The following is a 23,119-nucleotide window of genomic DNA, read 5'->3' as shown; positions in this document are numbered from 1 at the left end:
TATGCAAATTTTGCTATTGTCATTTTTAATTTTGTCCTAATTATTGTATTTGTTATTTTCCAGAAGGCAAAGGAGGAACTAAGTAATATCTCCAGTATCACAGAGCTTGGGGAAGGGAGAAACAGAATGAAATGCCACTTCTGGCGCCAGTGCCATCACCTGCTACAGTGTCCTCTCCATAGGAGAGACTCATTCGATTCACGAACAAAGTCATTAGAACCGAACATTCTTGCTTCCTCCAGTGGAGCTTTTATTGTTAACCGTGACCTGTGGTGTGCTTTTGGTGTCTCTCCGCACTGCGTTAGCCCTGCGGGAGCTTCATTTGAATGTACTCTATAAAGGGAGCCACCTGATACTTTGGTGGCTGGCCTCAAAAGTGAAGTTAACAAGATGACCAACTCATGATAACTTGGCCTTGAGAAGTAAAATTTAAGAAAAGGTTTGCCAGTGATCTAAAAAACACTCAAGAGATTTTAAGTGGAGAACTGTGCCTTTAAATAAACACTGAGCCTGGGATCATTAGTGCACAATACTCAAGAGGTGAAGGAAAAAAAGTTGTGAATTTAAGACTAGCTGGGCTCCAAAAATCAATCAATCAATCAATCAGTCAGTCAGTCAGTCAGTCAGTCCGTCCGTCCGTCCGTCCGTCAGTCAGTCAGTCAGTCAGTCAATCACTCAAAGAAACAAACCAACCCAGTATGGTTTGGCCCTAGACAGTGACTGGACAGGGTCCCACTGCTGTCAGACTGGACCCCAAACAACAACCATCTTCACAGAGGCCTTGGCGAGGTTTCCATTAAAGTGAAAAACTCAACCAGTGTGTATGTAGACTGCGCTTTCTCTGAGTGGCTCTGCGTGCATCGTCTCTGAGACCCCACAGTTCATCTCCAGGTGGCTGGCTTAGGCAGAGAAATACTGGGTGATGTCATGCCGAGATGATGGTTTTTTAAGGGTTCTGCCTCAATAAGAAGAAAAGTTCAACGTCCATTTGACTTTCTGTGCCACTTTGCCACTCGAGAAGAATTTCTCATGGATGACAGCAGTCCCTCCTTACCAAGGACATTACACCCTGAAACAGATGTCTTCTTACAGAGCAGTGTCAGCCCCAAACACCCTGTGGCACCTGTTCAGGGGTGGGAAGGATTCTGCTTTACTGGCCCTCCTTCCCTTCCTCTCTCCTTTCCTTTCTTCTTTGCCTCTCCCTCTCCCCCTCTTTTTTTATTTCTTTCAAGATGTATTTTTATTTTATGTGTACAGGTGTTTTGCCTGTATGCATATCTGATACACCACATGCATCCAGTGTCCAAAGACACCAGAAGAGGGTGTCAGATCGCCTGCAACTGAAGTTACAAAGGGTTGTGAGCTGCGTGTAGGTACTGGGAATTGAACTCAGGTCCTCTGCTAGAGCAGAAAGTACTCTTGACCACCAAGTCATCTCTCCACCATTCCCCATTTTCTACTAGTTTTAAGACTGGTAGTTCGGGCTGACCTGGAATTCTGACAAGGTTCCTGAGCAGTGCTGGGTTTCCAGCCTTTTAGCTGCTCATCTCTCCTCTTCCCAAAGATATTTCTAAAGTTAGACGTGAATTTTAATAGAATGCTTTGAACCCAAGAACTCTAACCCTAGCTTTGAAATAACAACTACACATCACAACGCGTAAAGCGCTTCAGCATCTCCCAGTCTCACCAATTACCACTAACCAGCAGCCCCACAGGAAGAAAAAAAATGAAATGAAGTATGCCTGAATGACTCTTAACACCAACGACCTCATTCGAATGTGAGCTTGAACTGAGTCACAGGCTGTCTTCAACCCAAGTGGTGACTCAGCAGAACTTCCCTCTTCCACTCCAGTGGTGGCAGGGCCTGGGAGACATGGCTGCCCAGTATGAGCTTTGCATCCTGGGAGACCCAGCTGTCCAGGGAGAGCTTTGCATCCTGAGAGACACGGCTGCACAGTGGGAGTTTTGCAGCATCACTCATCCGAAACACCTAATGCCAGGTACTGTCTGTGGGGGTGATGGAAGCTTCTTGCTGCTTATGGTTTTGGCGGCTGAAAAGTCTAAGAGAGGGTCCCCAGTGGATGGCAGCACATGGCAGGAACATGAGTGAGAGAGGAGGTGGGAGGCACACTTTCTCTTTTACAGCAACCTGATCTTAATGAAGCTGACACTCCCGGGAGCCTTAACCCACTCACTGCATTGGCATCAGTCCCTTCTGACCTCACAACCCAATCAACTCCCTCTAGGCCACTCATTTCCACTACATCTTAGCACCAGAGAACTGGGGGGGGGGTGAGCCTCCAGCGCATGAATATTCGGGCGTCAAGCCATAGCCAGCAGGTATCGGGTATGCAGGAAACCTCTACCCATCGATTCGCATTTGACATACACGCTCGCTAAAGATGATTAACTTAGATCATTGAGAGTAAGGATTGCTTGTTGCTGTGGAAGAAACATGCACTTGCTTCTGTCTGTTTTCAAATGGACTTCTTTTTTTCCCAGTGACTTATAGAAGTCTTTCCTTATTAAGGATATTAACATTTTTGGCTGCGACACATGCCGCATTACACGTGCTCTTGTTTCTTCTGTCACATACAGTAGAGGTCTTGCATGCTAAGACAACAATACTGTTTATTGAGTAGGCTGCCACATTCCTGCTGGACAAACAAATCACTTTTGTAATAATAAATCCAAGCTGCTATTTTGTCATTTTCATGTGGTGTCTTAGTTCTTCTGCTTCGATGTTTGTGCCATACTAATTGACTTCTGATTGCTTTTCAATGCGTGTTCTAATACATGATGGGAAGTGGGAAGCCAATCCTTCTGTATTTCTCCATTTTAAACTAGTGTGGATATTCATGCATTCTTCTAGATGGATTTTTCTGCCGTGGATACACAGCAGTTCTAATGAAAGAAATACTGCTCATGTGTTTATGTGGGAATGCTGACAGTGTCTTGCTGAGTCTCCCAGCAAAAAGCATGGCCTTGTCTTGCCATGTAGTCATGGAAATTTTATTTCTCTCTCATATTACCTCTGAAGTTCATTTATAGGCATTCCAGAATATTTGTTGTCATTGCAAATTATTTTATGTAATCTGTTGCTGGTTATTAGACTCTATTCTTCTTAAACTTCAAAGACCTGTCTGAGAATAAAATTTAAACTGTCTGTTCAGTAGTTACCTAGAGCCTAAGAGGGACATCGCACGGAATTGTCTGAAAGATGTAAAAAACAAGCCAACCAAATGTGTTTTGGTCAGCACCAGATTAAGGGTGCGTGTCCACCTGGGTCCATCATAATGGCCCCACTTTAAACTCTTAGCTCATTCTACTGTGATGTCTGACTACTGGCCTATGAAATCAGTTTTAGAACGTAGGGTGCTGGTTTCTTCCTATTACATTGCTTATCACAATGAAGCTTCAGAAGGAACCCGTTTCTGTTCCTTCTGAGAAGGTCCTCTGTGCCGGTAGCTGGTGAACTCTGGTCTAATCACTTAACTGACAGCGTCGCCTCTCCAGCGGCTGCCTGGAGAGGAGCCAGGCTCTTCACCATCTTTAGAGATGCATTTCGCATGCTCAGCTCATTCCCGGCCTAGAGTTCTCTCCTGTGCTTTGGTTCTTTATTCATTTTCATCTTGCTACACTTTATAAACCTCCGTAATCCATCTTAAGTATCTGCTGGATCAAAACAGGCTTGAAAAAATGCTGAGATGGGCTCATGCCCTATCATCCATACTCTAATTCATTAAATCATATGATAAATATAATTTACCATGTCACTGGAAAAAAACGAAGAGGCTCATTCAGAGATAAAGAATTTTATGCCTTAAAATTACAGATTTGTGTCTCTAAGTGATCGTGTGTACTCAGGTACACGCTGCGATGTGTGTGCACACGTGTGTAGGTGCATATGTGCCCATGTGTGTCCGTTCAGAGGCCAGAGCAGGAGGATACTTGGTGTGTCCCACTTGCAGCCTTAGTGCTTTGAGACAGGGTGTCTCGCTGAACCTGAGGCTGGCTGTTTTGGGTAGGCTGCTCAGCCAATGAGTTCTAGGGGCTTGCATATCTCCAACTTCCCTGCTTCTTACCCAAGCACTAGAGATTCAAACTCAGGTTTTCATGCTTGCAAAGCAAGGGCCCTTACTTGCTGAGCCATGTCCTCGTTCCCACAAACTGGTTTGTGAGAAAAAATCTTAATCATAGGTCCCAAAATCAACCCCATTTAAAAACACATAAGGAAAATGATTATATAGATAAACTTCAGACTTAAATGATTTACTAGAAAACATATACTTCATGAGAGTTGGTGATTAATAATCCTCATCTGTATTGCATTTAAAATGGGTATGTATTCCCTCCTCTCTTTCTGCTCATCTGAAACCTGAATTTCTCGCCAAAATTTGCTCTATTTGCTCTGTATAATTGTTTTCCCCTCAGATCCTGTAATTTTCTATTTATATTAATGTAAAACAATTTGGGGCTGACCCAGTATTAGATCAAATGTGCTGGTGTGCATGTGTTTGCATGTGGTTGTGCATGCATGCAAAGGTGTAGAGGTCAGACATTAGTCTAATCCTCATGCTCAGGAGCAGTGTGGCAGCTTTGTTAGGGTCTTGCCAGGGGAGGGAATGCATGTACTCATCTTTGTGCGGCAAGCAGCTTCCCCAGTGAGTCGTTGTCTTAGTCAGTATTCTAATGCTGTGAGAGACACCACGACCACAGCAACTCTTATAAAATAAAGCATTTAATTGGGCTTACTTACAGTTTCAGAGGTTAGTCCATTATCATCGTGGCAGGAACATGGCAGCAGGCAGTCAGACATAGTGCTGGAGCTGAGGGTTCTACATCTGGATCCACAGGCAGCAGGAAGAGAGAGAGAAGCTAGGCCTGCCTTGAGGTTCTGAAACCCTTAGTGACACACTTCCTCCAACAAGGCCACACCACCTAATTACTGTCAAGAGGCACCAGTCTGTAATGACCAAGCATTCAATTCCATGAGCCTGGGGGTGGGGTAGGATTAGGGTATGCATTCTTAATTTAACCATCACAGTCCCCAAAAAGTGTTCCTAATGACAACTTAAAAATAAGCAAATACACCATCTTATGAGTCTGTTGGGGGCACAATCAACCAGGAGCTGCTCAGCCTTTTCCAGGCCTGAGCCAGCACAGGATACAGATGGCTCTCTCCCTCAGACTTGTTGGTCAGGCCTGAGCTTTCTAGGCCTGGACATGTGAGAGAAGAAAAGTGGTCAGGACTCAACCAAGCACCACCTGTGACCCAATCAAGAGCCCTGGTGTCGGGCAGTCAGGCACAATTATTGTGAGCCAGTATAGGGTGGGAAAATGAAAGAGAGAGGCAGAAGGGTCCACAGGCTGGGGAGAGAGGCAGATCTGAAGAGCTGAGAGTGGCGAGGGACAGGCTGATGTGAATGGCCTGCTTGCCACCCGAGTCCAAGGAGGTCTGGGCCTGGGCTATGACCAACGGTTAGTCTTGGGGGAGGCCACTAGTTCATTTCCCATTGTCCTGACCCAAAATAATCACACAGAAATCTGTATTAATTGCAATAGTGTTTGGCCAATATTTTTAGCATATTTCTGGCCAACTATTATATCTTAAATTAACCCATTTCTCTTAATCTGTGTATTGCCAAGGGGCTGTGGCTTACCAGCAAGGTTTTGATGTGTCTGTCTCCTGCGGGCAGCTGCAGGGCTTCTCCCTGACTCGGCATACTCTCTCTATATATGTTTTTCAGCCTGGCTTTACCCTGTTAAGCCACTGGCCAAAAGCAGCTTAACCAATGGTAATAAAAATATTCACAGCGTACATCATCTCTCACATCAGGTCAGGTCTTGGCCCAAGGCCCTGAAGCAGCCAAGAAGCCTATGTTGATGTCTGTGGTTCCTGTTGCCACTGAGGGCTGTGCAGAGGTCTGTAGTCTGGGCTGTCACCTGGGACCATGGTGACATTCTGGCCCAGGCTACTGCCAAGGACCATGTCTGGATGTGTAGTCCTACAACTGGGGTTCTGTGTTGATGTTCCTGGTCCATTTGGTAACTAAAGACCATACAGATGCCTGGGGTCTAGAATGCAGCCTGTGGCCACGAGGGTGTCAGAGGGCCATGCCGTTGCCGGTGTCATGCTGATCTAAGTGGCCTGTGCTGTCATCAGGGGTCATGGAGTAATTTGAGCCAGGGCTGCTACCAAGGGTCATGTCGGTGTCCATGGCCCTACAGCAGTCAGGATCTGAGTTGATGTCCATGGCTCCTGTTATCACTGAGGGCCGTGAGTATAACCAGATTCTGCTCAGCCATTTGAAACCATGTTGGTGCCCGAGGGCCATACTTATCTGGGTGACCTGTGTTGATACCAGCGCCATAGTGACATCCACACCCTAGTCGCTATGAGGGCCATGTCTAGGATCCTGCTGCAACTGGTGTTTATGATGATGTCCCTGTTTGGTGTTAGCATGTAGTCATTGAAACCATGCTTGCTGAGTCAGCTCTCCCCTTGGCTGGCCCTGGGATGGATGGACGTGCCCCTCACTGGATACTGCAGCAGGAGAGCTGGCCCTTCCCCTCCAGGGAGAGCTAGATCCACCCCCTATGCCCCCCAACCCCACACATAGGAAAGATGCCCCCCACACACACCACACAAAGTTATACACCTCACCTGGGTAGCGCACTAGAGCTGACCCTGTTGTTGGGGGCAGTAGTGAGCAGACCCTGCCCCTACCTCCCCGTGTGCCCCCTACAGCAATCGGGAGAGAGGGCCCTGTACTTCACCAGCGCGACATGGTAAAGCTGGCCCTGGTATGAATCTGGGTGGCCCCAGCCTGAGGTCCGTAGAGCGTGAGAACTGGCCCCACTCCTTGTTGCAGGCTGCATTGGGCAAACTAGGCAAGCCCGTGCTCTCCTGGGTGGTGGTGATGAGGGAAGCCTGGTGGGCTGACCACCCCAGCTACCACCCAGGCCCAGAACCAGGGCTGTGAGTTGGCCCACCCCACCATCCACCTCACTTGTGAGCTGTTGGAGCATGGGAAGGGGCAAACAGCAGGATCCCATGACACACGACAACAGCGTGTGCAGGAGGAGCCCCAGTGAGGCACCTTCTCAGTGGCAGGGGAAGCCAGAGGACTGGAGCCTAGACCAATGACCCGTGCAGCGAACACTTGCAGGAAAGGTAAACAGATTAAAGGGTGAACTGTAAAACCCAGCGGTCCGCACGGCAGCTTTCAGGACAAGATTCTTTCTTTTTTGCTTGTTTGTTTTGTTTGGGTTTTGGTTTTTCTTTTATATTTAGTTTGGTTTTGGAGCGGAGGTAGCAGGGGCCGAGGGTGATTGCGAGGGGACAGAGAGGGGGAGGGATCAGAATCAACAGAAGTCAAATAATGAACAAATAAACATGAATAATCAAGTCAGAAACTACTTTGAAATACTAGAGTCTCAAAAGGCAGAACCAGTACTGAGACAGCACAAATGGGCGGGAGTTTATTTAAATCAAATGCTACCCGACTCATGCTGGAGATCAAGAGGGACAGTGGCAAGCCCACTCCATCATAGGAAGCAGTCGCTGAGCGCCGTCGTTGATGAGTCCTAAGCTCCAAGAGGGCTGAACGGTTTCACCCACAGCAACCTTGTGTCAGGATGGGGAGCGTGGGAGGCCCTGACGGATCCCGAACTCCACAGCCTAGCGCCCCGGAGCACGCACAGCCACACCCACAGTTTATTTCGACACACAAACCGTCTCTAAGGCCTTTATTTGAAGCTATCAAATCAGCTAGTGCCCTTCTTAGGAAGCACTCGGAGATAATTTCTGGTTTGGGTGCTCCTGCGTTCCTTTGGTGACTAAAGGAAGCAGTAGAGGTCTGCCTCTCTGCTGCGGAGCTTCAGCAGGGCCCCCGGGTGGAACATGAGATCCACGATGTACTCTTCCGGTGGGGGCAGGCGCCCGATGATGCCCTTCCGAGCCTCGTTCAGCAGCTTCACTTCGTTCCAAGCTCTGCTGTACTCACCGCGCACCAGGCAGCAGCCCACACCGATTTTATCAGCCAGCGCCTGAGGGGGGAGCAAGATACCTGGGGCTCAGGGCCATAAGCAAACAGGTGGGAAGAGGTCCTTAGACGACCTCTGGAGAGAATTAAACACAGGCATGCAAAGAAAAGCTTGGACTGGAAGCTGGAAAATGGAGAGTAGTGTGGTAGGAGCCGAGCATTGGCTGTCCCTGATGGCTTGCCGTCCATGGACTCAGAGTGTGTCAGTGACCTGGGAAATGACGCTTTTCAGGCAGTTAACGTAGTGGAGCACAAGATGGATAGGGTGGCTGGAGGGGCGCAATCCCAGGGCTCCCGCCCAGGGTACCCATCAGTCCGTCCACAGCCCAGGCAGCTCTATCCCTGTAGGCAGTGAGACTGAAGTAAACCCCGTTTCCAGCCAGTTGGCTGTGCACTGTGGTTGACTGCATCGGGCTCTCTGGCTTTCTGCAGCTCCCCCTCTGCAAGTATCTCTCGGGAGTTCCCTGACCCCCCGATTTGGAAGGGTTTTTGTTTGTTTTTGTTTTGTTTTGTGTCTTTACAGTAATTTTAAAACTTTTCACCCTTACTGTGATGAATAGAAGAGCTTGGTTAGACTGCTTTGGTTTGCACTTCAATTTAACCCAGATTCTTACCAACTAGTGATAAGCCAAGGGTTTTGCAAGCCCAGGCTTCTGTTTACCCCTCTGTGCACTGGGGAGAATCATGGTATCTTTATGGTTGTGTGATGAATTAATGGGTACCAAGTCCCAAGAATAAGTACTCAACAAAGGCTAAATAGCGCCAGGGAGCAGAACTGTGTTTGAGTAGTGGGTATATTCACATTTTAACTAAATGTATCTGTTACTATGCAAAATACTATGTATTTGTTACTGCACCAAACTACATAGTTTGGAATAGGCCAAAATGATGAAACTTGGTGGTCATGCCAGGACTCTTAGGGTTTGATTTTGGAAGTATTTGACCTTTAGTGGGAGAAGGCCTAGAAAGAAGTGACCATGGAACAAACAGCATCAAAATCTATCACCATTGCAGTCCGGTGTGATGCAAAGACTGTGCGTGCTGTTTTCCACGTAACATTTACGGGTATGCAGACCTCTTGGTTCCTGCTAAAGCACTCTAAACCACTACAACAGTTTACAACAAATTACTGTCCCCTATTTTCTAGCGTGAAGCACAACATTAGTTTACACTGTTTGATGATGTGTTACTGTGATTGGTTTAATAAAGAACTGAATGGCCAATAGCTAGGCAGCATAGATAAGGGGGGGAGAGTGGAGAGAGAGGAAGAGGAATCTAGGCCTGCAGATTATGCCAAAAGACACCAGTGAAACATGGAAGGACTTGGACATACAGAAGGAAAGAAGGGTAAAAGGCCATGTGACAAAATGTAGATTAATAGAAGTGGGTTAACTTAAGTAGTAAGAGCTAGTGGGACAAGCTAAACTAAGGCCAAACTTTCATAATTAATGATAAATCTCCTTGTCGCTATTTGTGGACTGATAGCTCAGACGAAAAAGTGCTACTACAGTCAGGTACTTTCCCAAGGCCAGTGCAGTTAGAGACCTAAAACAATGATCAAGTGTCTGCCTCCTCAGATGTGTAGTGCCTTGTGAGCAGGTGAGAGAGGGAACATGGCCTTGTGAGCTGGTGAGGGAGGAAACACAGTGAGCTGTGAGGGAGGGAGCACGGTGAGCTGGTGAGGGAGGGAGCACGGTGAGCTGTGAGGGAGGGAGCACGGTGAGCTGTGAGGGAGGGAGCACGGTGAGCTGTGAGGGGGGAACAGGGTGAGCTGTGAGGGGGGAACAGGGTGAGCTGTGAGGAGGGAACAGGGTGAGCTGTGAGGAGGGAGCACGGTGAGCTGTGAGGGGGAACAGGGTGAGCTGTGAGGGGGGAACAGGGTGAGCTGTGAGGGGGGAACAGGGTGAGCTGTGAGGGAGGGAGCACGGTGAGCTGTGAGGAGGGAGCACAGTGAGCTGTGAGGGGGGAGCACGGTGAGCTGTGAGGGGGGAACAGGGTGAGCTGTGAGGGGGGAACAGGGTGAGCTGAGAGGAGGGAGCAAGGTGAGCTGAGAGGAGGGAGCACGGTGAGCTGTGAGGGGGGAACAGGGTGAGCTGAGAGGAGGGAGCACAGTGAGCTGTGAGGGGGGAACAGGGTGAGCTGTGAGGGGGGAACAGGGTGAGCTGTGAGGGAGGGAGCACGGTGAGCTGTGAGGAGGGAGCACGGTGAGCTGTGAAGGGGGAACAGGGTGAGCTGTGAGGGGGGAACAGGGTGAGCTGAGAGGAGGGAGCACGGTGAGCTGTGAGGGGGGAACAGGGTGAGCTGTGAGGAGGGAGCATGGTGAGCTGTGAGGAGGGAGCACAGTGAGCTGGTGAGGAAGAGAACACGGCCTTGTGAGCTGTTGAGGGATGGAACCAACTTTTATTTAGAACTGTACTTTCTTTGTAATGAGGAACACACGAAGGTCTCCAGCTCTCAGAGGGAAGAGGAGCAGGAGTGGGGCTTTGTTGTTGAAGAGATTAGGAAAGTGTACGTGATAATTTGGAAAAGATTGTCACGCACCTATACCTAAATGTAGCCCCCCCCCCATCATGTTCTATGGCCTGTGTGTCAGAGTAGACAAGATTGACAACTTGGTTGTCCAGGTTGGTTGGCAAAGCAGTGGTGAGAGGGAGGAGAGGTCAGGAGGGAAATGAGGAAGAGAGGGAATTGATGGACCTGGTTGATCTTGGATAAACTATTTCTTCCAAGTATTATTTTTTTTCTTTTTTAAATCTTTCAAAGTAAGGTTAGTAAATTCAATATCTGCCATTTTTGAGACTCTTCACTATTACATGGACAAATACCTGACAAATAACACAAAATTATAACTGTCACGAGGGAGGATAATCATAACTCTGGTTGTAGACATTGTGAGAACAGATTTAGATTTTCTCTGTATATACTGCTGACTTCAGCATGCCTAGATTCTAAATAGAAGAAGAGTTAATAAAAGAGAAAGAGCTCTAAGACAGGAAAATAAGAACTCAGAGAGCAAGAATTCCAAGGATATAAGAAAGGCATTTAGATGATGAAGAAGACTGGTGTGGAACAGGAGTGAGATATAAATGGATGTGATGAGAATATGGTGGCTGTTCTGGCTAGTTATATGTCAACTTGACACAAACTAGAATCATCAGAGAGGAGAGAGCTTCAATGGAGAAAATGCCTCCATAAGATTGGACTATAGGCAAGCTAGTAGGGCATCTTCCTAATTGGTGGTTGATGAGGGAGGGCTTAGCCCTTGTGGATGAACCACCCCTGAACTGGTAGTCCTGGGTTCTATAAGGAAAGAGGTTGAGCAAGCCAATAAGCAGCACCTCTCCAAGGCCTCTGCATCAGCTCCTGCCTCCAGGGTCCTGCCCTGCTTGAGTTCTTGTTCTGACTTGTTTCAGTGATAGACTACCATGAGCCAAATAAACCCTTTCCTTTCCAATTATCTTTTGGTCATAGTGTTTCATCACAGCAATAGTAACCTTGCTGTGGGATAATATTCTTATACCCTGTAAAAGTTTGTCATTTGTATTGGTTTAATAAAACACTGATTGGCCAGTAGCCAGGCAGGAAGTATAGGTGGGGCAATCAGACTAGGAGAATTCTGGAAAGAGGAAAAAAGAGACACAGTTGTCATCCAGAAGCTGAGGAAACAAGATGAGAATGCCTCACTGAGAAAAGGTACCAAGCCACATGGCTAAACATAGATAAGAATTATGGTTTAATTTAAGTTGTAAGAGCTAGTTAATAATAAGCCTGAACTGATAGACCACAAAGTTTATAATTAATATAAGCCTCTGTGTGTTTCTTTGGTACTGATCAGCTGCAGAACGAGGCAGGACAGAAACTTTCATCTACAGATCTCTAACTGAGACAATGACTAACAGTATTTGTCTATTTGTGATGCACCCTGGGCACATCTCTGAGGGTATTTCTGAACAGGCTTAACTGAAGAGGAAAGACTCATTGTGAAAATACCATGTGGAAAGCTGTGAAGATAAACCCCAAGCTCCACAGTGGTGGTTTAGTTAGGATTTTATTACTGTGAAGAGACACCATGACCATAACAACTCTTAGAAGGAAACAATGAGCTGGGCCTGGCTTACAGTTCAGAGGTTTAATCCATTATCATCATGGCAGGAAGTATGGTGGCATGCAGGCAGACATGGTGCTGGAGAGATAACTGAGAATCCTATACCTGAATCCTCAGGCAGCAGGAAGAGAGTGAGACACTGGGCCTGGCTTGAGCATCTGAGACCTCAAAGCCCATCCTTAGTGACACACTTCCTCTAACAAAGCCACACCTACTCCAATAAGACCACATCTCCTAATAGTGCCACTCCCTTTGGGCCTATAGGGGAAACATTTTTATTCAATCCAACATAAGAGGAGGCCACCCCAGGATGATGGAAATTTTAAGATCATGGGCCATCAGCCAAGGAAAGCTGTGCATACAAAGCACAGCTTGACAAGACAGTGGTTAGTCATGTGCTATAGGAGACGGAAGTGGAGAGCAAGGCTTCAGAAGCCTAGGTGATTCTACTACAAACCCTGGATGCTGAACATGGTGGTGTAGGGATTGCTGTTTTCCCTGTTGAGATTTTTATTTTGGTTTGTTTGGTTTTCCAGGACAAGGTTTCTCTGTATAGTTCTACCTGTCACTCTGTAGGCCAACACTGGCCTTGAATTCAGAGATTTGCCTGCCTTTGCCTCCCAAGTGCCAAGAGCCACACCTAGGTCTCTGTTGAGTTTTGGTCTTATTTTGACCCAATCTTTTCTTACTGTGTTCCTGTTCATCCATTTTTATTAGGCAATGATTATTCTGTGACATTATATGCTAGAATTATATAACTTGGAAAATGTTCTTTATAGGCACCGTCATTAAGAAATTGCTTTGACTTTTAGAGTAGACTTTGAACTGTTAAGATTTGGGGGACTCTTATAGTTAACTAAAGAAAGTTTGCATCATGAGATGCCCACGAGTCCTTCAGAATGAGATATGGAATATTTTCACTTAAAATGATGAGTTTAGTTGTCAAAGCGGTAAGTGGTAGTTTAGTAGTAGTTCATTGTCAGCTTGATTGGCTTTAGCCTCATCTAGTAGACACACCTTGGGATATTTTGTAAGGAAATTTCAGAGGTTTAACTGAAGAAGGACACGAGGAGACCAACTCTGTACATGAGCATCATCATCCCATGGACGTGGCCGTACCAAACAGCAGGGGAGGAAAGAACAAAAAGAACTTCACATCACTATTTTTCTCTGCTCCCTGACTGTGGGCGCACTGTTTTCAGCTGTTGCTGCCATACCTCCAGGCCACTGTGGACTTAAGTCTCAAATCCTTCTTCCCTTCAATTGCTTCCTGCCAGATAGTTGGTCACAGAAAGCAGAAAAGTAACTTGGGGAATATTATTTTCAGGTGTGTGACTTCTATTTATGTTGCGTTTGTTTAACTCTGTGAAGCTGTGTGACTGTGCCTGTCTAAAACACCTAATGGTCCTAATAAAGAGACGAATGGCCAATAGCAAGGTAGGAGCAAGGATAGGCGGAGCTTTCAGACAGAGAATATAAATAGAAGAACAGGGAGCAAGGAGAGAACAAGGAGAGGAGGACATCAGGGGCCAGCCACTCAGCTACACAGTAAGGCACTGAGAAAAAAGGAGGAAAAGGTGTATAGAAACAGAGAAAGATAAAACCCCAGAGACAAAAGGCAGTCAGATTAACATAAGCTAAGAAAAGCTGGCAAGAAACAAGCCAAGCTAAGGTCGGGCATTCATAACTAAGAATAAGCCTCTGTGTGTGATTTATTTGGGAGCTGGGTGGTGGGCCCCCCAAAAAGCCAAAAGAGCAAAACATCACACACAGTAACTAATACAGGGGTTTATAATTACTTGGGAGTTGGAAGCATTTTCTCAGTTCCTACACAGAGGATCAATACTCTCCTAAGCCTCACACTTGCCTAGGGCTCCGTCTTCCAGGGACCTGGGGTCACTGCTCTCCCAGGCACGTTCCTCACCACAGTCAGGTAGCTGCCAAGTCCTTTTTGTTGTTACACTCAAGTCTTCTCCCTGCCTTCTGCTATCTAGATGATGTCCTCCTCATTCCCTGCAAGGACCCCTGCTTCTCATGCCAGTGTTATCTTACGTGTAGATGTTCATGAAATTTAGAAAGTTGCTTTTCTACCTAATGAATTTTTCATATTATTTACCCATGTGTGTACATATATGTATATGTAATCACAAATATTTTAAAACTAAACAAGTATAAATGCAAAGGTAAATATCATCCAGTTAAATATTAGCAACGGGTTCCATCTGATGCAATAAAGACAAAACTTTTTAACCTAATGGAAAATGAGACAAAAATACTTTAAATACCTTGAAGAGCAAAGCTCGATGATAAAAGATTCCTTTCTTGATGTATCCAATTGGTATGACATTGGATTTCAGTTGAAATTTCAGTTCACTTATATGAAGCTCCCAGCTGAAGTCAGACAGCTTCTCTTTTGAAATCTTACCACCCATTTTATCTGCCACATACCTGTGCCCATTACATGGAGATGAAAAAAAGTCAGTTTTAATCACTTACTTTTGATGTTTTATGTGTGCTTATATATACAATTACACATGTAAAAACTACATTTTCTCTGGTTTTTATTTGCTTTACTTAAAAAACGTACTTGCGGGGGGGACATGCTTACTGTATCTTTCTTCATTAAAAAATAAATTTTAAATGAAAAAAATTTTAAATAAAAATTATGAAATTTACATTGCTTATAAGTCCAGTCTTTAGGAGGCAGAGGTAGAAGGAGCCTCAGAAGGGTGAAGCCAGACTGGGCCATATACTGAGATCTCATCTCAAAAGTATAGGCACCCCCCCCCCTTGAAAATGTTATGAGTCTAGTGGGAAAGTTGTCTGGTTTCCTCTTGCTTTTGAGGTTAAATGCCTTGAAAGAAGAAAGTCCACCAGTTAGTAAATGCTTTCACTTTCAGACTAAAACACTTAACACTGCTCAAGAATAAGATAAAGCTTTACAATTACATGTATGTTTAGTGTGATAATCATTTAGCTTGTGTGTACCCATTGGGATCTTAGCATTCATTCTGTTCTCTGCACTGACTTAAATCAGCATGATTTCCATTTACATATGTATTTGTGATTGACTTAATACAGTAAGCATGCCTCCCCCAGCCTCACACTCCTTAATGGAATGAGCCTGAATGAGGGGGCAACTTCGGAGCCTTACAGGGAGCTCTGGTGTGGCCTGCGGCGAGCTCTCAGAATACCCACAGTCCACTTGAGAGAAAGGGCAAATAAACCAGCAGACACCCATCAGAAAAACAGGTGCCTATTTGTACTTAAAAGAAAAACGAGGGAGTTTATAGAGAACTCACAATGGGACGCCTTTAAGTGATGAGGACCACGTACACCTAAGAAATGATTTCATTTTTAAACACGAATTCATTCATAGCCTCTCTCATATCAAAGGTGAGTTTAATCAGCTTAACTAGAAAAAAAGTAGCAGACGTTTGTCTCTGAGCAACTTCTGCTGATTCTTATGTAACAGAAATGACAGCCCCTTTAATTCCCTGCGCTCCTGCTGTCGAGTCAGAGCCCAGGCGCCATAAACCACTGCGGTTTATTTTGTTGATTTTATTCTAAATTAACTTTTAAAAAAAGCAAACCACTGAAGCTTTTAAAAATTCAGAAGTAAGTATACACAGAGAGAGGAAGATGGGGGACGGGGAGAGCTCACTTGGCAAGGGCCTCGATCTGGTCCTTAATGTTGATGATGGGCAGTATGGACTTGGTCACCTCGTACACGTATACGCAGAACTCAGGGTCGGGAGGCGGGTACCACTCTTTGTCGGGGCTGCCTTCTGTTAGTTTGGGCACTGCTAGGACCTCTTCTTCCTCTTTTACCTTTTCTTCTTCTTTTTTTCCCCTCCCTTTCCTTTGAGAGTAAACAATGATAAAATCCCGTATCCAGTCAATCAAATGACCAAATACTTACTATACTCTGAATTAATCTGAAAGGCATAGGGGAATAAGGAAAAGGCGACTGGGGAGGGAAATGAATTAGAACAAAATGCAATGACTCACATGTATAAATGCCAAAAAAAAAAAAAATCCAAAAAACTAGAGCCAATTCAATTCAAATGCCCTTCAATAAGAAATGGGTGTATAAGCCCTTATGATGAAATACTGGTCAGGAATAAAAAGGAATAAACGAGGAATGCACAAAATAATTCGGAACTGTCTCAAAGGCGTTGTGCTGGGTGGAAAGCAGCAGTATCAGATGTAACATACCAAGGATCCCAGAAAAGTCGTCGCTGACAACCTGGTGGTGCACACCCTTATTGCCAGAACTCAGGAGGTAGAGATAGGCCGATTGCTGTGGGTTCCAGGCCAGTCTGGCCTACGTAAGTGAATTCCAGGCCAACCAGGGCCACAGCTACATAGTGAGAACTTGAAAAACCAAAACCCCGGAAAACACCACCACCAAGTCCTGTCAACCTCAGAGTCTAAAATGCAGTGTCAGGGACTGGATGGAGAGTGTCAGGGTTAGGGTCCTGGGATGCTTGAACTATGTTCGACTCTGACTGGTGCCGGTTACGCAAATCCCCCCTCTAAATTCCATAGGGTTTTAGACAAAAGGCTATTTTGTGGCGTATCAATTAAAACTGTAATTGTGCTGCGTACAGAACTCTCCTTACATCTGCATAAGAGTGAGTCTGCACTTTCACACCATATATGTCTAGCGTAGTAAATGGCAGTGCCTGCTCTTCATGCACGCTAACACTAGGTGTATTTATATTCTTGAATACATTTCCAGCTGGGCACCCTTCCCCCAGACAGCTTGTCCTAAGCCTTTGGCCCCACCCCATGCGTTATCATTGCCTCATCAGATTCTCCAGCTAGTAGATAAAGTCTTCTCTGTTGTTTGTACCCCTGGGGATTTCAAAGGATGGCACTAGCTGAGAGGACTGAGAAGAACCCATAGGAGAACAAGCGATCCTGTGTCCTGGTTAGTGTTCTTGTTACTGTAATAAACATCATGACCAAAAGCAACTTCTACAGGGGAGGAAAGGGTTTATTTAAGCTACCATCTCTTAGGTTCCACTCCCTCGTGAAGAGAAGTCACCATCAGCCTTGGAGGAATGCTACTCACTGGCTTGATTCTCATGGCTTTCTCAGCCTGCTTCCCTGTATATCCCAGGACTACCTACTCAGGGATGGCACCACCCACAGGGGCTGGGGCCTTCAACATCAACCACTACCACTACCACTACCACTGATAAGAATAACATGACCACAGACTTGCTTACCAGCCCACCTGCTTGGGCACTTTCTCAGCTAAGGCTCCCTCTTCCCAGATGATTCAAGCTGACCAAAAATCAACTAGTGAATTTTCTAAGAGGAAGAGGAAGATCTCCCTAGATGGCCACCACAGCCCCTTTGTAAGGAAACCACAGAAACTTAAACAGGTAAGACTCAGCTTTCCCACTTCTGAGATGGCCCAGACTCCAATGGTCCCGATTTGTGATTTTAATCTTTAGTAAGTTTTTCCTTGATAAGGGTCAAAGGGCAAGTTTAGTAAATGACACTCTTTTTTTGTTTGTTTTGGTTTGGTTTTTGGTTTTCCAAGACAGGGTTTTTCTGTTTAACAGTCCTGGCTGTCCTGGAACTTACCCTGTAGACCAAGCTGGCCTCAAACTCACAGAGATCCACCTATCTCTGCCTCCCAAGTTCTGGGATTAAAGGTGTGTGCCACCATTCCTGACTCTTATGGTAGACAAGTCTTTGGTGAACCAATACTCATGTGGGCAGATCAAGAGGTCTATCCAAATATACTTGGAAGGGGTGGGTGGGCTATCTCAGAAAGAATGGAGAGACCAAGTCCCACGGGTCCAGGGGGGTCAGAGTGTCCCTCAGTTCAACCACATACTTGCTCCCCAGCTGTGGACACTGCAGGGACATGTCTCAAAGCCAGCTGTAGTTTTGAGGGGGTGAGGGTTTCTGGGTGCTTCTATTGCTTCTGCATAACCTTAGTTCTATCAATTTTTCTAGCAGAATTTTGTAACTTGGTCATTAGTGATACGTAAATAAGCATATTAATTTTAAGGTAAAGAAACTGTTGCCTTAGAAAACATACTATATCCTCCTATGTATGGGTGCAGACATTTTATCCTGTCTTCAGGACCCTAGACTCTCACAATATTATGGTTAAGCAACAGATGTTACTGAAACATTCATTACCTAATTGACAAGGAACTTGAATTTGTTCCAGATTCAAACAAGCCAAGACTATGGGGCTAACCTGGGGTAGGCATGAGTGGCTTCCAAGTTAAGTATTTCCTAAGTACTGGGTCAATGTTTCAGTGGAGCAAACCAGGGGTGGGAATTATTTATCTTTACCCATTATTTACCACACAGGGTAAAAGGAACAAATCAACTGAAGTTCACGTGAATTTTTCTTTTAAATATTTTGAAAAAAAAATCCAAAGATTCCTTCAACTGCTATTATTAAATACAAACCATTTCCCCCCCACTTTGGTAGTACTGGGGCCCAAGCTCAGATTATATCACTTGCTGGACAGACTCTCTAGCACCAAGCTATTTAAGACCTGAGAGGTGGCTACTAAATAGGAAATTTCAGGTACTTGGTTATGGTTCAGTGTAAGTCCTTACTACCCTGGAGACTCCAGGGTTCCATACTCAGCATAGAATAAACAAAAGCTACATCTCCCTTTCTGACCCCTGTTGTATAATTACAAGTTGTCATGGTTGTAACCCGGAGAAGATTTCCTACCTTGAGCCTTTCTCCTTGGTGGCACCTCTGCTGAGGACAGTGTTTCGTCCTGATGTGGGCTCTGATTTTTCTTCTGTGGGAGATCCAAACCCAGCACTAAAATGAAAACTATTTCTTTTTTTTTGTCATTTGTAAAGAACACATCTTATTCTAGTTGTATTAACGTTGGCAACAGGTTACATTGACAAGCTAATTTTATTAGAAGGTCCTTTCTCTCCCATTATGATTGGGTCAATCACCATTGTTAACAGTCAGAGCCTATTCCAGCCACAGTTCAGGGAAACTCAACCTCAATTACAGGTCCCCCACACCTAATTTCCCCCCAGAGATCTTTACCAAAGCAGTTTACAAAACAATTATAAAACTCTATTACCATAAGAAGAAAAAGAATTGAGTTGCCAAAAATCTAAAAATCTAACAACAAAAACCTTCATCTTTCATCTCTAGGGGCTTATCTGAGTGTTGATAAGACAATGTCCTTACGTGGTCTTCTCTTTGCTTGCCCTTCTTAAGGAAGATGAAGAAGAAATGCTTCGTCCGTAGCCAACTTCTGACAATTTATCCTCCATAGATGGAGGTGGAGAACTAGAATGTTATACATTTGAAGTTAGGTACAAATTGAAGTTTGTCAACACTAACTTTGTCCTATAAAGAAGATTGTTTGTGAAAGTCATACTATTTTTAAAAGCATGAAAGAGAGGGTAAGACTAAAATGAAGTCAAACTTTCCCCAAGCCAGAGCAGGAAAGACTTGCATGACATATATAACATGTTGGTGGTAGGCGGATACACAGGCTCACAGGATCGCTCTGGTTGTTTTTTAATATTGAGCTGGGGCTGGGGCGGTAGCTCGGTTGGCAGAGACCTTGCCCAGCATGTACACAGGCTTGGGTTTGAACCTCTTCACCACATAAATGATGCCTGGTGGTACAGGCCCATAACCCACTCAGGCTTGGAGGCAGAAGTTCAAGGCCATCCTCAGCTACAACAGGAGTTTGAAGTCAACTTGTGCTATAAGCAATCCAGTTTAAAAAGCCCAAAATGTTTAAACCAGGTATGGTGGTACAACCCTTAACCCCAGCACTATAAAGGCAGAGGTGGGTGGTTCTCTGTGACCTCAAGGCCAGCCTGGACTACATAACAAGACCCTGTATTTTTTTTAATACTTTATTTTTTTAGCTCTACCATTTATTATTTTAAAAAAAATGATGGTGGTAGTAGCATGCTACTACACATTCCTGGAGACTTGTCACTACTTTCTACATTTACATTCTCTGGTCATTTCCCCAAATCCACTGGAAATTACTAACGTGGAATCAATGGAGAACATGGGTTGTTCCTGTGGACTGGTCCTTATTTTCAGTATTAGATACAGCTGGGAGGAGACCGTACTGGGACCTTTTACACGCATGTATATTTACTAGCAGAAATGGCACGCTTCCCTCCCTAAAGCACCGCTACCCCAAAGACTCACGTGTCAGATTTACTGTTGACTAACAGAATAGCACGGTGATCATTCAGCTCCTGTAAGCAGAGTTCCTTCAGTGGCAAAAGCTTGGTACCAGGATTTATCTGTAAGATAATATGAACGCCAGAGTGGGTTCTCCGTGTATGCCGTGATTTAATCGTGAATGCTGATAGGAAGGGTTCTTGACAGTTTGAGGACTCTAATCCATTCATGTGCACACACACTACAGATGGAGAACTGAAAGACAGACCAGATGAGAGAGAGAGAGAGAGAGAGAGAGAGAGAGAGAGAGAGAGAGAGAGAGAGAGGAGGACTTCTCCTGTAAAAGTACCTGTGAGCAGAAACTGATTCCTTAAAAATTGTTTGCTGTAAAGATGGCTCAGCTGTTAAGAGCACTTGTTTCTCTTGAAGAGAATCCAAGTTCAGTTCCCAGAACCTATTGGCATTTCACAACTGTCTGTAACTCCAGTCTCCGGAGAGCTGATGCTCTCTTCTGGCCTTCTCAGGCACCAAGCACACATGGTACACACACACACACACACACACACACACACACATATATATATATATATATTCAGGTAAACACTCATGGACATGTTAACACAGAGGGGAGAAAATTTCATGGGATCCTACCTCTAAATAACGATTGCTGGGAGAAGGGGAACTAACCTCTCCTAAGGATGAACCCTTTTATTGGTTATCCAGTGCCAAGTGGTCAGCCCTGAAACCATATACACAAAAACAACAAAAATGGACTCAGCAGATTCTCTCTCTCTCTCTCTCTCTCTCTCTCTCTTTCTCTCTCTCTCTCTCTTTCTAATATTCCTTAGACATGCCCAGCAATTTGCCCCCATTCCTCTGCCCAGAAAGTTCTTTCCTAGATAGCCACCAGGCTAACTTTCCTACTCTCTCCAAGTTTTTATTCAGATATCACACTCAGTGAGGGCTGCCTCACCACCATTTTGAAAATGGCGACTATCCGCTTTATTACCTCATAGGTTTGTAGATGCCCATACCCTAATTCTGATTGACTCTCCCCATCCCCACCCAACTCTAGCACATTTGCTCTTGTCTGTGTCCTCCCATTGGTCCCATGGGAGCAGAGATCTTAGTGAAAGCCTACAACATCAGAAGCATGGTACTTACAGAGTGAATGAATCAGAATTCTCCTCTACATAGAATAGGTTCATTGAATGTCTCAACCCTGTTCTCTGTCAGCATTTCCCTGTGTGTTCTGGGCTGGATTTCCAGCTCTTGTCCTCAGCTCTCCTGTGCTGATGCTATAGCAGTTCTCTCAAAACCGCTCAGTGTTGGATACAATGAACTTTTGTGGTGCAATTTCTCGGTAGTTTGCGTGTGTCGTGGGTGTTACTGGACTTGAATTAACAAGCTGACTTAAACTACTGGTAAACAGAACCTAGTTAAAACTGTGTGAGAATGCAAAGTCTTCTAGCCAGGAGTCCAGGCTAAAGTGCTGATTTTCACACTTCTGTCTGTAAAAATATATCAGGCTTAAAGGGGAAATCATAGTAGAACACAACACCTACTGTCACTTACCCGACCGTAATCATAGAATCCATCGGTGATTATGTTGATGGATGACAAATAGCCAGTCTTGCTGTATTTCAGGGAAAGATTGTTGTTGAGCAATTTGTTATAGGCTGCCTCGCTGAATTTATTTTTCCGACTTACTGATAAATTAATTTCTTCAAGGATATCTAGAGCCCTGTCACAAAAAAAAGACAAAAAAAGCCCTGTTTGTTTTCTCCAAGACACTGATATTGAACTCCCTAGTGAAGAACTGAGATGAAAGGTTAGCGCCTCCCTTGCCTTCTTAAACGAAGTAAAACTGACAGAATTATGAAGACAAATCAGTGCTTTCTGAGAACACAAATGCCACACGATAGCTCATATTCAAACAGTTGGTAGCATGTGGATTGGATAAATGTCTGCATTCAAAGCCTGGTTGACTGGCTGTGCACTGCTGGGAGGTGGCGGAGCATGGAGGTGGGGTCCAGGGGAGGGAATGAGGGCATTGGTGTGTGTCCTTCAAAGGATTATTGGGAGCCATCCCTCCCCCTCTCTGCTTCCTGGCTGCCCTGGAGGTGAGCAGCCCTGCTTGGCTCCGTGCTCCCACTGTGATGTGTTGCCTCACCCCAGGTCCAGATACAGTGAGACCAAGCAACCATGAGCTGAAACCTCTAAAACCTGAAGGAGACCAAGTAGCCATGAGTTAAAACCCTTGAAACTGTGAGCCAAAACCAACATTTCCTCTGTAGTTTTCCTCCTCAGGAACTTGTCTCAGCAACAGGAAACAGATGAATGGGTATTTTTAGGGAACAATTCTCTGTCCTTTTTTGTCATTTCTTTCATTTTTAGGCTGACTTACAAACTAATGTGTTCTATTGTGACATTTTTGTATGCATGCACCACTGTACTTTATTCTAATTTGCACACTCACCGGCCTTCCTCAATCTCCTTGCCCCTCTTGGCTGGCTCCCTTTTACCCTCTAAAGATCACTACTTTCGGTACTAGAACTCTTGTTACATGTCACATGTATTCTGTTACCCTTCCTTTTCTCTTCTCCATCGCTCTTTTAAGGTTGCTTCCTTTCCTCCCAGGGTTTCCTTTAAACACACACATACACTTATAATTTAAATCTAGGTTCTACATATAAGAAATACATACTGGCAGAGAGCCTCCCTGCTCTGCCTGCTTGGGCGCTGGGTCCTAACCCCAAGCGTAGGGTAAAGGGGAGCTCGGGGGCTTCTTTGTCC

The 23,119-nt window shown here is 45.1% G+C and overlaps 1 protein-coding gene across 1 annotated transcript in view; it reads right to left on the bottom strand.

Moving 5' to 3' along the window:
• Positions 1-7,461: 7,461 nt before the first annotated feature.
• Armc3 (armadillo repeat containing 3) overlaps positions 7,462-23,119 on the bottom strand; it is a 93,948-nt gene continuing 78,290 nt past the window's right edge. The window contains exons 13-19 of the mRNA XM_075971106.1: positions 21,899-22,067; positions 20,348-20,445; positions 19,358-19,459; positions 18,875-18,970; positions 15,818-16,015; positions 14,439-14,601; positions 7,462-8,052 (exon numbers count right to left, since the gene is read on the bottom strand). Coding sequence (XP_075827221.1) covers positions 7,843-8,052; positions 14,439-14,601; positions 15,818-16,015; positions 18,875-18,970; positions 19,358-19,459; positions 20,348-20,445; positions 21,899-22,067 — 1,036 coding nt within the window. The 3' untranslated portion in view covers positions 7,462-7,842. The remainder of the gene's footprint in view (positions 8,053-14,438; positions 14,602-15,817; positions 16,016-18,874; positions 18,971-19,357; positions 19,460-20,347; positions 20,446-21,898; positions 22,068-23,119) is intronic.

This window comes from Microtus pennsylvanicus, chromosome 4 (assembly GCF_037038515.1).
Source record: "Microtus pennsylvanicus isolate mMicPen1 chromosome 4, mMicPen1.hap1, whole genome shotgun sequence".
In the NCBI taxonomy this organism is placed as follows: Eukaryota; Metazoa; Chordata; class Mammalia; order Rodentia; family Cricetidae; genus Microtus; species Microtus pennsylvanicus.
Note: the sequence above shows the minus strand (reverse complement) of the source record. Positions and strands in the feature narration are given on the sequence as shown.